This window comes from Leptonotus elevatus, chromosome 13 (assembly GCF_054856555.1).
Source record: "Leptonotus elevatus isolate MCC_2025b chromosome 13, RoL_Lele_1.0, whole genome shotgun sequence".
NCBI lineage: Eukaryota > Metazoa > Chordata > Actinopteri > Syngnathiformes > Syngnathidae > Leptonotus > Leptonotus elevatus.
Window position 1 is genome coordinate 11,418,433 of NC_141251.1, and position 14,284 is coordinate 11,432,716.

Consider the following 14,284-nt stretch of genomic DNA (forward strand, 5'->3'; position numbering starts at 1 on the left):
TATACGAATTAAAAGGTAATAAAAATACAGTACAAAAAAACATTAATTTAAAAAATAAAAAATAATATGGAGACAGATTGATTTGGCTATCCAGTGTGTTGTCATGTCTGCACATGCGCAGAGCGTGCGCAGATTGTCGCTTACTTCCCGTATCCTAGTTAGCTTGCTGTTGTGTTATGTAGTAGTAGCATGTAGATGAGAGCGAAGACCTCAAGAAGCAGCCGGTTGGAGGTGACTTTCCTTTGTCTCCGACAAAAAAAAGAAGAAGTTTGTCGGTCTTAAACCGTCTTGGCAACATGGATTACTGGGTAAGTGATACTTATTCCCCCATTGTTTATCGATATATCGGCACAGTTCCACTGGTAACGGCGATAATTGTTAAAAGACGGTACACGGCTCAGACTTGTTTATCAGTCAAATAATGAGCCGAGCTGTTTTTTTCTCTCTAGGGTGCTCTAAGTCCACATGCTTTTGTTTAGTTGTGAACTGTGATGTAAAAGTGTTACGGTTCGATTTATGGCTCGTTGCGAAACTGTTTACGTGAACATCTTGGGTTGAACTGTTGCCATACTCAAGACAATAAGGCGACAGCAATGAGCAGTGCACGCACTCAAAAGCGAATGGACTGCTTTATCTGTCATTTTATGTTAACGGACGGCCCTTCCTCTGTAAAAAAAAACAAAAAACAAAAACAAAACTGTATGCATTTCTAACAATCGTTTATTGTGGCACCCGTCGTTTAAAATTTGAGTTCCTGTTCAACTTGAGCCTGCAGGAAGTTTTAAACAAAGCTTTGGTCACAAGAGTGATGTGGAGTTACTAAGTGTCAAAGGAGGACAATGAACTCATTGCAGACACAAGTACTGTACAGAGACAAAACAAGCGGTTCCTCAGACACAGATCAATCTCTCCTCTGCCTACTAGATAACTCACAATAATGACTACAGTTGTTGCAATTACTTTATGAGACAGTGAGTCAAGCAACTTGTTCCTCATTTGAATCATTTTGCGAACTATTGTGTGTGACCTGCAACTTTAAACCACTTCATAACCAGTACATTTCCATGAAAACACATCCTCCCTTTTGAGACAACAAAAAAGCCTCTACATTGTTAAGTCTAGGGGAGTAACAATGAGTAAGATAATGCTCATAGACTTGGATATGTGTTTTCAATGGGTTCAATTTGAATAGTCAACTCATTTTTGTTGGGGTGGCCGTTAAGACTGTGAAAACCACATAAACATAATATTGGCACAATAAACGCGCAGGACTGTGAAAACCATATAAACATAATATTGGCACAATAAACGCGCAGTTGATGTTATATACTTTATACTGTTGAGAACAAAGTTTGTTTTAGGCAGTGGATATTTTGCAGCTCGCGCTATTTTGCCGTGAACGTGTCTTATTGGTCATTCGCCGGACCGAGTCGTGCACTGGGTGTGGTTCCTGCCTTGCTTCAGCCGCTTTTCACGTAGTTTAACTTTTCATTTTGTTTTGCCATCGAAGATAGACTATTATCAGCATAACAAAAACCGGCAGAGCATATAGAAATTGTAGTAAAAAAAAAAAAAAAGTACAAAGCGGGATTTGAATCCATGACATCATGCTTTCGGGGCGACCGCCTTAACCATTATGCCACAAGCTAGTACACATTCACTGGTGCAGAATTTATATTTGTATCCACTTAGTACATTTTAAATCAGAAATCAGTGAAAATGATGGCACACAAATATTTAAGCTTACAACAATTGTTCAATTGTATGTCGAGAAGATATTTGTTTTAAAAAAATGTTTAAAAGTGAAAAAATACAGTTTTATTACCGACTACAAAATGGAAAAATGCCTCAACCAAACACTTTAGAAACATGAAGTATTCACACTTGACAGTATTTGCTTTAGTGGGCGTTGCAACTTATAGAAACATGAAGTATTCACACTTGACAGTATTTGCTTTAGTGGGCGTTGCAACTTAAAATAATGCCGTGGGCCACAGCCGGTCCCCCGGACCTTTAGTTTGACACCTGCGGTTCAGTGGGTGGAACCAAGAGAAAATGTGTACGTGTAAAAGTGGAAAGACTTGCCTTTTGAACTGATGTGAGATAGGGTTTAATCTCTTTTTTTTATGACAGAAGAAGAAGCTTTAACATGCAGGACCTGCGCCTCTATCTTAATAGACTAAAACAGTGATTCTCAACCTAATGGGCTGGGACCCAAAAGTGGGTCACAGAGCCCTAATGAGTGGGTCGCGGGCAGGTACTAAAAAATTACTGTGTCTTCTCCTTTTACAACCATTCCAACATTGGGTGTTTCAAGTTTATGAACAAAGTAAAAAAAAAAAATAATTAATCAATTTGCAGTTTTTTTTCTTACAGCATTTGACTTTTACTCTAGTTATCTACTGTTTACTTAGGCAAATGATGACATGACATAAAAAAAAAGATGTAACTGGGAGAGGTCAAGTCCACCATGATTGAGAGATCTTGGGATCATGGAAGAACGTGAACGTAGGTGTTTTAGGTAGATGTGTTTTTTCAGTTCCTATCACATTTGCCATTTTAGCTATTTTTTGACACTCAGTTTACAATGAGCAAATCTGGAGTTAAGTGTGCAGAGAATTTAGGAAGTGACAGCAAAATGTTATTTTTACTTTTATTTTAGTACTTAGGTACATTCCGTGGTATAAATCTGACACTTTTGACTAAAACGTGAACTCTCACAAGTCAACATGTGGTCCCTGTTAGCAGCTCATCTATTACTTAGCACAGCTTGGCTTACCTTGCCAAACATGTTTGATATCCTAACAAACAGCAGCTCATTGGCATCCCGCCACTCTTTATTCATTCAAATGAAATGTAATCAGCACTGCTTTTAAAATATCAGGAAAAAAATCGTCACCACTTTCTGCTGATGCATCGCTGACTTAAAATAATTACACAACCTGCCCAAGGTGCACAGTTATGGAGTGTTCTTACTGCTTATTAGTTAACATGTTATCTTTTTGAACCTTTACTCTATCAGATAGTATTTGAGGTGAGCCTCCAATCACTCATCCTATCAAACCTATTGTCGTAAAAAAAAAAAAAAAATCACTGATAATGACAAATTAAAGTGTACATAATCTCACTTTTGTTATTAGTCGTTTTTACTGTTACTTTAAACACACCAGATGTACAAAAACAGTATATATGATTTGAGGTGTTTGCAGGTAGATTGTTAAACATTACCGCCGGGCATCTGCGTGCGTTTATTAGCAGTGAAACCGCAGGGAGGAGTCTGTAGTGATAGAAGTTGAGTAAGCTGACAAACGAGCTCGCTCTTCTGTCTGGAGAAAGACGAGTACGGTGGAGGGTGAGCCGTTTGCACTCGGGGAAACTGCTGAGTGTTTGTGTGAGGGGAAACCTGATACAATGCCTTCTGATGTAAGTACATCCATTATATTAATGGGGCGTTATGTATTCGTGCGGAGGGACATTTTTAACTTCTGGAGATCTTTGTACTGGATATCTTACTGTTTTTATGTACCGTATGACTGATGTCTAATCGCGCTAAGAAAACCTTGAAATCCCAACTATGCGTTTGTGTGCGTTAATCCAGAGTGCCTTGGAGATATACAAGGAGATGGTGCTCATCTACCTGGAAGAGGGCCGGCGGCAGGTGAACGCGCACTGCAGGCATTTTGAGGCATGGCAGATTATCGGAGTGACGCTTGTCATCACCTTGGGAGCCGTGTGGCTGAAAGGATTCATCTTCCAGCAAGAAAGTGAGCACAGTTTGAGCATAAGTGACGTTAGAAGAATTGAAATCACATCAAACTAGCTGAAGTGGGCGTTTTTCGGGGTGTGTGTGTGGGGGGGGGGGGGGGGTGTTGGGGCATGTGATTATGTGTCATAGTCATCTGTGAAAAAATTGTTGTTGTTGAGTTGCCAGCATTTCACGCAAGTTCCTTGTCTGGTTTTAGGTCTCCTTTCCAGAATGAAGAAGCAATTATTTCGACTCATCAGAAAAATACCTTTTGTCGGCGGGGCGGTACGTACACTGACTGATTGTATCCTCTGATTCTCTCATGAGTCACGTCTGATGACTGAGCGCGGAAGGGGGGTAGACCTTTGGCACACTTAACATTGTGCACTGACTGGAGATAACATTCACCAACTACTTGTTACGGCCATCTTACAACAAATTGACATGAAGCTTTGACAGCACACTGAGCATAATATCGCATCTTTTTCTCCGCGGCTCCCAGATATTGTCGCTTAAGTAATTCTGCTCTCATAATAGATTCAGAGACAACTGAACACGGTTCTAGACGACATGTCTGTCAGTCTGTGCACTCTGAAGAATGGCATGAGCTACACTAAAAAGCTGCCCTCAAAAGGCCTCTCGCACAGCCAAGTGCTGGACAAGATCAGCGAGTACCAATCTCTGAGTAAGTACCACAACTTGGGCATCAATTTCAAACGTTCCAAACCGACTGCGGACTGTTATTCTGAAGCGATGGGTTGTTGCAGATGAGGTGCAGTGGCAGAAGGGCTGCGTTTCCGGCGCAGTGTACTGGGGCGATGAAACACTCACCAAGCTCCTGGTGAAGGTATGCGTCACTCTGAACATCTTTGCCTCAGGCCGCCATATGCTTGAGGAGTCACAATTTCATGTTTGCCACAATTAGCAGAGCTCCCTTGTTAGCACGCAACTGCTAATGTCCAAAACAATCCATTCCATTCCATTCCAAATTGACTTTTTCTAGTTAGCATTGTATAGCATCGCATTCTATGTTAAATGTTGCCATCTCTGCATCCATTGCAACCCGGTCGGTGCCTTTAGGCATACAATCACTTTGACCACACAATTAAAATGGCGTACCTTAAAGGCATACTTGACTCATTGAACCATTTTCTGCTGTAAAGAGTTACATGAATGAATTTGATAACTTCATTGTTTTTCTCGTACAATTAATAACGTTAAAAACACATTTTTCCACTTGCTGTTGACTGAAGATGACATCACCTGTGCTGAGGAAGTAGGTAACGACCAATCATGGCTCACCTGTTTTTCTGGGTTTGGTCAGCAAACTTAGCCATGATTGGTTGTTACCTACTTCTTCAGCACAGGTGATGTCATCTTCAGTCGACAGCAAGTGGAAAAAAATGTATTTAAAGGTATTAATTGTACATGAAAAATAATGAAGTTACCAAATTCATTCTGGACAAGATATTAACTTTTTGCTGTAAAGTATCCCTTTAACTAGAATATCCTGCGTGGCATTGTGGTCAAAGGTAGAATCATGGTGGGTTATTGCGCCTTTTGGTACTGTAAATTCCTCTTCCATTTCTTTTGGCAATTTGGAGGGTGCTTTTGGTGTTTTACTGCCACCTTCTGGCCACTGATGGTGATGCACTAAAAGTATTGGCCTACTGCCAAAAGAAAGTCAACATGATTTCCTGTGCCAGTCAAAGCTCTCATTTTAATTTATATGCCAAACTATGATAAAAGTGAGACTTGCAGTCCAAAAAAATACAAGAGCATTCCTATAAGTAGATATTTTTGTGATTTAATTTGTTCTCTTTGTTATAAAGGTGTATGGTGATTTTGCATGGAGCAACCCACTTCATCCAGACATATTTCCCGGTGTAAGAAAGATGGAGGCAGAGGTCGTCAGAATGGCTTGCACACTTTTCCATGGTGGACCCAACTCGTGTGGCACAGTAAGCTCATTCGTTCATTCTCTCTCGATGTACAGTGTTACATGAATTGACACAAAGAGGGACAGCATATATTGACTTTTTTATTTGTATTTAGGTGACTTCAGGAGGAACGGAGAGCATATTGATGGCCTGCAAGGCGTACAGAGACATGGCCTATGAACGCGGTGTCAAATACCCAGAAATGTAAGATCCACTTCATTTGACTTCAAGGCACTTTTAATACCGCGAATATTGTGACATCCCTAATTATCAGGATTTTTTTTTTTCCATCAACCACATCTGGCCCGCCATACAATAATTGGTGGCGGGCCAATTTTGGCTCACAGGATTCTAGCTGCTGCTGACCACTAGCATAGGTGGTCTCATGCACTGCTAACACTGCTAACTATTAATTACAGGTGCATTTCAATAAGGATATAATGTTATGTAGAGCTGTACTTAGAATTTTGTAGACAAATAATACTATTTATAATCAGAGCGGAGAGTTGTGCGAAACGTTTTCTTCTATCTATGGTGGGCCTAATTGAGAAACACTGAATTATTAAGATACACTTTTAGTTGGGAAGCTTTCACCATGCCAAACATGATTTTGTTGTCATTTCTGCAGCCTGGCGCCAGTTAGCGTCCATGCGGCCTTCGACAAAGCGGCACATTACTTTGGGATGAAGCTCGTTCACGTTCCCCTCAATATGAAAACCATGCGGGTTGATGTCCAGGTGAGTGGTAAATAAAGCGTGTGTTACTTGACTTATGTGTTGAGTTATTTCATTTTGTTTTTCCTGCTTGACCTTAACAAGGCTATGAAGAGAGCCATCAACAAGAACACGGCGATGCTTGTATGCTCCGCCCCCCAGTTCCCACACGGGATTATGGACCCTATCCAAGAAGTTGCCAAGGTCAGAAGCAGAAGTGTTTCTCCTTTCATTTGGTTCTGTATGGAAACTGGCACATTTCTCTCTCTCATACTTTCTTGACCTGCTTTCCAGCTGGCTTTGCGCTATCACCTGCCGTTGCACGTGGATGCCTGTCTGGGCGGTTTTCTGATCGTCTTCATGGCCAAGGCTGGCTACGCCCTCGCACCGTTTGACTTCAGGGTGAAAGGTGTTACCAGCATTTCCGCAGACACTCACAAGGTGAGGAGATGTTGCTCCCTTTTTGTTTACGTCTATTCAAACAATTAGAATCCAAACTATGGCCTGGGGGCCATTTGCGGTCCGCCATCCATTTTTCAGCGGCTCGCGGCATATAATAATAATGACATTTGACACGGTCCCCGCAAGATTAGTTATATGATACAAATGAAGTATTCACGACTAATATAATAGACACTGAGCAAAAATAGTTTCTTCCACTTTCTGCTCTGTGTTAAGGTCTGATTTATGAACATATTGCATTAATAATCCTCTAGAAGCTGTTTTAAAAATAGTCATCTTACAGTTTGCTCTTTTTTGGTTCTGAATATGGCGACGGGCTTCGGCTGCTGCTAGAAAACTTAAGCAATATATAATTTCTTTCTTAATCTAATTTTGATTGAAATTATATTATTCTAGTCTAATCAATTCAAATTGAAGAATTTTAAAGTGGCTCTTGAATCTTTCCATTTTTCTGTATGCGGCCCTCAAATGGAAAATTTGGACATCCCTGCTGATTAATCGACAATATATCAAATTAATTGATAATCATATTTTACATCAATTCTTGTTTTGGAATCAACTTTATTTTTAAATTGTCCAACACTTTGGAATTTCTTCCTCTCAACAGTAAATATTGGCCAATTAATAAGTCAAAATAAAACATTTGTAAACATTTGCTTTAGAAAAGTAACTGAATCTAAATAAATTTACGTTTTGCGCATTCTGTCATCTAAATTATGTCCTGTATTTGAATAAAGAGATGGAAATTAGAACTTGTTCTGTTTTGAAAATCGAATACATTTATAAAATAATTTTAAAAGTTAATCAATTATTAAAATATTCATTATTTGCAACCCTAGTGTCCACAGAGCGGTTAAGTGTAAAACCTGACAAAATTAAAATACCGTTTTTGCTGGAAATTACTCTGTTGTCTCACTTGTGCTTTACTCAACCAGTTCCACACTTTTTAGTTCACAAATTAGCAGTGCTAGTTGAAGACAAATGTAACTTGAGTAGAGCCAGCTGAGTAAAATATTAACATCAGTCAATGTTTTGTTTTGTTGTATGTAGAGTACTAGAGGTATAATAAAGTTGTCTCATATAAAAAGTTCATCACTCTGAATTTGGTTGTTTAATATTATGCAACCTCTTGGAATGGACACATTACAGTATATAAACAAAACAAGATGCATCTTATGTTCTTTTTTGGACGCATTTCCAAATGGATGGATGTGTAATTATTGTTTTTTTTATTCCTCTCTAGTATGGCTACGCCCCCAAAGGTTCCTCAGTGATTCTCTACAGTGATAAAAAGTACCGTCACTATCAGTACTTTGTGGCCCCCGACTGGCAGGGCGGAATCTACGCCTCGCCCTCCATCGCGGGCTCCAGGCCCGGAGGAATTGTGGCGGCCTGCTGGGCGACCATGATGCACGTGGGAGAGAACGGATACGTGGACGCCACTCGCAAGATCATCAGTGTAGCACGCAAAATCAAAGCAGAGTAAGCGCCGCGCATTTGTGGATTTTTGATAGTTTGGAACAATCAAAAGATAATTTTGTGTCCCGATTGACAGGATTCGAAAGACAAAAGGTGTGTTTGTGTTCGGGGATCCTGAAGTTTCAGTGGTGGCGATTGGCTCACACGATTTCGATATTTTCCGGCTGTCTAACGCACTGACGTCAAAGGGCTGGAATCTGAACACGCTTCAGTATCCATCCAGGTAAGTAGAGGCCAGGTAGCAGCATTTCCAACGTTCCGCAGTGTGCGCGCTTGCGTGACAATCTTGTCATGTCTCGACAGCATCCACATTTGTTGCACAGTTCTGCACACCCAGCCAGGTGTGGTGGAGCGCTTTGTTGGTGATGTCAGGGAACAAGTTGCCATCATTATGAAGAATCCCAAAGAGAAAACCACAGGGAAGGTGAGATGAGATGACTCGTCTGACACGCCTCTCATGAGTATCAACAATGTGCAGTTTTCCCAATTATTCATCATTATCTTCAATTCATTTTTATTGTCAGATTATATGACTAATTGAAGTATTTAGGGATAGATAATAGTAGTATTATGGTTTATCATTTGTGTCATAATTGGATTTGAACTCGAGAATGCAATTTCTCCAGAAATTGCATGTGAAGACTAAAAAATATGGAATTTGAAATGTCGATTGAAGTTGAAATGGAATAACAATGAGCTGAACATGTTGAAGTTTGAAACGGGTCAGGAAATGTTGAGCAAGGAGGTAAAACTGTAGATGTGTTAATATGGGAATGTGTGAGCGAAAAAAGTAGTAGTAATACTTGTAGTAGTACTCGTTCCTAGTAGTAATAGTAGTCGTACTTATTATATTACTGTACATAGTAATAGTACTTGTACTTCTACTAGTACAAGTAGTTGTAGTAAAAGTAACAGTGCTTGTATTAGTACTTATAGTATTAGTACTTGTAGTAGAAGTAGTTGTTTGTGTAGTAAAAGTAGCCGTACTTGTACTGCTTCTACTACCTCAAGTACTGCTACTACTACTTGTACTAATAGTAGCAGCAGCAGGATTATTATTATTAATAGTAGTAGTAGTACTTGTAGTACTGCTTGTGGTACTTGTAGTAATTTTAGTAGTGCATTTAGTAAAAGTAGCCGTACTTGTACTGCGACTACTACTTGTACTAATAGTAGTAGCAGCAGCAGGTTTATTATTATTATTATTCTTAGTAGTAGTAGTAGTAGTAAAAGTAGTAGTACATGTAGTAAACGTAGCCGTACTTGTACTGCCACTACTACTTGTACTAATAGTAGTAGCAGCAGCAGGTTTATTATTATTAGTAGTAGTAGTACTTGTAGTACTTCTTGTGGTACTTGTAGTAGCAGCAGCAGCAGTATTATTATTATTATTATTATTAGTAGTAGTAGTAGTAATAGTTGAAGTACTTGTAGTAGTAGTAGTTGTACTTATAGTACTTAATGTTTTGTCAAAGATGGCCGCATGTGCACTGCATGAGGGTGTGTTTTTGAAATGTATGCAGATGTGGAAGTACACTTCAAAGTACTCTAGGAAAGTCCAAATGAGGTGACGCTTGAACCCGGGTGCTAACATGCTGCTATTCTCCTTCCCATCTGTTCCAAGGGAGCCATTTATGGCATGGCCCAGTCCATCCCAGACAGGTCCATGGTCACGGAGCTCTCCCGAGGCTTCCTGGACTGTCTGTACAGCACTGAGGTGCCCAAGTCCAGCACCAGCCACATGAACGGTAACGGTAAAGCCCACTGAAAAATAGATCAGGGTTGTCCTGAACTCGCTGCACGTGGGGAACTTGCTCCGAGTTCACGGCTGAATGGTTGCCTTATCCTGCATCGCTGCACGGAAAGCGCCTGCAAAGGTTTTTGAAAGCACAAGACGTCCTTTTAATCACCCCACGGGACAATTACTCATACTGGCTCTCTTAAAATGAGTTTTGGCCTTTCAATTGATTCAAATGTTGTGAATGTTGTTTCATTTCAATATTAACCAATCTGCATAGCAAAGTCGGAACATTTCAGTTAGCTGTTGTCATGGTCGCAATCTGATGACTCGGCAAAAGACCACTGAGAGCTTGTTGGTGTGCTGTACTTGCGATCTGCATATTATGAAAACTGTTCTCCAACTGTGCGTTGAACGTAAAAGCACTGCAGGAACAAATCCGGGTTCGAATTTAACCACGCAATAGTACCACTTGGTCATCCTCGTTGGATAGCACTTAACTTTCAATTAATGTGCGTTTGTTGTACAGTTGTAGTTGGACTTTAAATATGGGAGCGTTTTATATATCACGTTATGTCAGGCTTGAAATTAAACCGCTAGTGTAACCCAAAGCTTAACAGCTGTACTGGTTTTCGTACCCATTTGAAAACAACACATTTGATAATCCCGCTTAAAAGATGGTTGAAGCGATTGTATCTGTTTCCTGACTTCATTTGAGTCGCCCATGTTTTGATAATTGTGCCCTAATTCAATCTACCTCACTTTGTACTTTTACTTTGGGTGCAAACATGCAAAGCAACCGTTTGCTTTTCTTTCTAAAAGTTGCGCCTCTTTAACACTGTCGGGGCATTTGAGTTATTTTTTTAAATGCAGGAAAAACAAAAATGATTGCGATCTGCCATGATTTGAGGCTATTGATTGACCAGACAACATATTTTCACCTCTGCACTCGAAGGACCATGTTTTATATTCATGGAATTGTGCAATAACTGTTTTATTTTATGAAATGAGAGAACGGGGACTGTTGTGTAATAATGGTTAACAAACTGTAATCGTGTTTATTGATAGCTTATCAGGCCAGTGGGTGTTTGTATTCTTACAAATGTCGAATGTTTTGACATGCCCGACGGCTGCACTCCTAACAGGGTTGTAAATATTCATTCAGATAGTGCCTGGTTCCAAAACTCATGGCAAAAATCTCCCCCAGCTCAATAGATGAATATTCACAGTCAAATGAATAGCGATTTATAAGTGACAAACTGTATGTTGTTGTTTCTATCGATGCGTTCATGCTGTAGCAATAACGAGTGTTCACCTCTGTGCCTACAGAGGTTTCCGGTCATACTACTTTTATTTAAGTTGCATCTAATAACCGCAATGGTTGCTACAATCAAAAAAGTCCACATTGTAAACAACGAGCAGTTTAGTGTTAAGACTTGGAATCTTTAGTGGTCTGTTTTCAATAAAATACATATACTGTGTTTTGTTTTGTTTCTGTGTGTTTGTGTGTGTGGGGGGGTAGTAACATTTGTTAGTTCAAGCAAGAAGTAAGGAAAAGTTGGCAAAAAGTGTTTTAGTATTTAAAAAAAAAAAAGCACTTTTGGTGTAAATAAGAGACAATTGTTGTAAATACTGTTGTCGCCAAAATATGATACTATCTCCAGATGAGCCCCACCCCCGGCCCCCACCCATTAACTAAAAATGAATTCGAATTTCGTAAGATAAAGAAATGACAAATGAACATTTCACATTGACAATTCCTACCAGCTACTTCGCTGTGTGCAAAACCAAACCACAAACAGACCACTGCAAAAACACATTTGACACTTTACAGGCCCGCGCAATATTCAACACATAACACAAAAGGTTACTCTTTGGGTATCTTAGGCACACGGAGTAGCATAAATGTAAGTCACACATCTCCAGTTTGTGATCACATCAGAGAGGCTTGGTCAATGAAGGTGGCCAAAGTGATGTCGTGCTGCGAGAGCCCCCCGCAGTCGTGTGTGCTCAGCGTGATCTGCACCTGGGTGGGCGCAATGCACGGACATTAGTATCACTATTGTTTTTAAACAAAACAGTTTAATGTGTGAGCTAAAAAAATATGTTTGGGTTTGATGAAACAAGTCACAAAATTAACTCATTCACTCCCAGACATTTCCACTGAAGCAACCCCATTCGCTCCCGGCTGTTTTACTGGATTTTGACTGATTTTGCAAGGTCCACAGAATATTCTGTCCTATGTTTTCCGTTTTGCAGTCATTAGCATTAGAATATAGCTAAGTTTCATCATTATTCACAAACCTGTTGAAAACACTGGCAAAAAGAGCTTGTTGCAACATGGCCCTGGCTGATCTCTTATACTCTGCTGCCACCTGCTGGCGGTTTTTGTAATAACTACCATTGCTGTAAGCCACCTCTTCATGTCAGAAGCGGCATCAAAGCCTTCTTTATGTTCTTGCATAAAAAAAAAAACAAATACGTTTTTGGGAGTGAAGGACAAAGTATGTAAACGTATTTACACGTTTTTGGGTTTGAATTAGTTTAAATAGATATATTAATATTGATGAGAAAAAAATGATCAAACAGCATTATCTGGATTAATGTTTTTGTTTTTTTACATTATTCAATTTTTTTTGATTATGCAAATGTGTAATGTAAAAAAAAAAGTTGTTTATCCATATTTATCTGTCACCTACCATTGTTGATAATTAGTAGTTATTCACGAGTGATAGGAACCGAGACCTTCCACCAATAGCAAAAGTGAGTAATTAACGCCACACAAAAAGGTTTATAATTGCCTTTAGATGCCACAAGGTGGCGGCAAAGCACTACTTTGTTTTTTCTAAATGATGCTCCTCAACTCACTTTTGCATAGTTCTTTTGCTAAAAGATGGTGGCAGTGAATAACAGACCCCTTTTTTAAATTTGTATTATTATTATTTTTTAACCAAACATGAATTTGTGAATGCCGAACTGTAAATATGTGGAGGTCCACACAGTACCTTATTGTAAACATTGAACCACTCGGGATGATGGTTCATCTTCTCTGCTTGTAGTGCCACTCTGGACATGAAACCAAAGGCCTAAGTGGGAGAATATTAATTTCAATTGTCAATATGCTGTACAATATACCGATGGATTGCGTGTGAGTATGTGAACCTGATTAAAATCTTTAAAAAGAAACTCCTTGTAGATGGCGTCCCGTCCCACCACTTCCACCCACTGGGCATTTTGCAACAGTGGGAGAAGGTGAGCCCGCTCCTCTTCAGTCAAAGTTTGGATTTTAGCAGCCTGGAATGACACAAAGGAGCGAGAGGGGGGCAGTTACACCAACGCAAACAGTGATTGGCTACGCAGGAATCTCATCTGGAAACAATGAGAAGCTGCATTATTTGCTTTAAAACAGGCTGGTGCAAAGGTATGTGATAGTCATGAGGGGGTGGGATTATTTGCCCCCCGCCCCCGCCCCCCCTCTGGTCGTTAGGCACATGATGCGGAATCACATGAATTACACGTCACACCTCGTGATCCTGCACTTTTTTGTTTATAGGCAAGTGGGTATTTTAAAAGGCCATGTCCCTAGGCGAGCTGTTGGACTAAGAGAACACATGAGCGCGTACAAGAGAGCAATGACATCAACAGGTATCATAGCAACCGACGCGCTAATCTGCTGATCAGTGGCAGCAGTGAATAAGCGGACTCGAGCCTCGCCTCCTCCTACTAGCGTCATACTGTACATGTGCATGCACAAAACATGCCATGAAATATAAATAGAATAAACAATGTGCCATGCAAAAAAAAAAACAGTATTAGATCAATGTTAATACAATTTGATGCAAATTATTAACACTACTCAAAGAGATTTACACCGAAGGGTTGCAACAGGTTTGTGTCAGAGGTTGTGAACTCACCATGTTTGCAGAGAGCTTCCTGTGCTTTGACAACAACTGGAATGAATCAACACATGAGCCGCAACCAAGGTCCTCCTTTTAGCTGCCTCGGAAGAAGCCTGAACAGAAATCCGTCTGTCAACATTGGTTTAATCATAAACCTCGAAAGCTGAACTCGCGCTTCAGGCTATCTCAGCGCAAAAACCACACCAGACTATTTGTAATGCGTTCATACAAACATTTTAAAGCGAACCTTAAACCTCCATAGTCATATGGAGTTTAGCAAAGAGTAGTTGCTCTGTGGAATACAGCAC

The 14,284-nt window shown here is 40.0% G+C and overlaps 2 protein-coding genes across 2 annotated transcripts; one reads left to right on the top strand and one right to left on the bottom strand.

Moving 5' to 3' along the window:
- The first annotated feature begins 149 nt into the window (after nucleotides 1-149).
- sgpl1 (sphingosine-1-phosphate lyase 1) lies at nucleotides 150-11,761 on the top strand. Its single transcript, XM_086092302.1, has 14 exons — nucleotides 150-308; nucleotides 3,599-3,764; nucleotides 3,963-4,030; nucleotides 4,283-4,430; nucleotides 4,513-4,592; nucleotides 5,578-5,706; nucleotides 5,801-5,889; nucleotides 6,314-6,422; nucleotides 6,504-6,602; nucleotides 6,693-6,839; nucleotides 8,104-8,342; nucleotides 8,416-8,562; nucleotides 8,643-8,763; nucleotides 9,964-11,761. Exons 1-14 carry the CDS (start codon nucleotides 297-299, stop codon nucleotides 10,105-10,107), a joined length of 1,698 nt encoding a protein of 565 aa, XP_085948428.1. The 5' UTR covers nucleotides 150-296; the 3' UTR covers nucleotides 10,108-11,761.
- pcbd1 (pterin-4 alpha-carbinolamine dehydratase/dimerization cofactor of hepatocyte nuclear factor 1 alpha) lies at nucleotides 11,110-14,100 on the bottom strand. The gene is made up of 4 exons (XM_086092304.1): nucleotides 13,992-14,100; nucleotides 13,240-13,371; nucleotides 13,083-13,163; nucleotides 11,110-12,103 (listed from the first exon to the last, which is right to left on the bottom strand). Exons 1-4 carry the CDS (start codon nucleotides 13,992-13,994, stop codon nucleotides 12,011-12,013), a joined length of 309 nt encoding a protein of 102 aa, XP_085948430.1. The 5' UTR covers nucleotides 13,995-14,100; the 3' UTR covers nucleotides 11,110-12,010.
- Nucleotides 14,101-14,284: the final 184 nt, after the last annotated feature.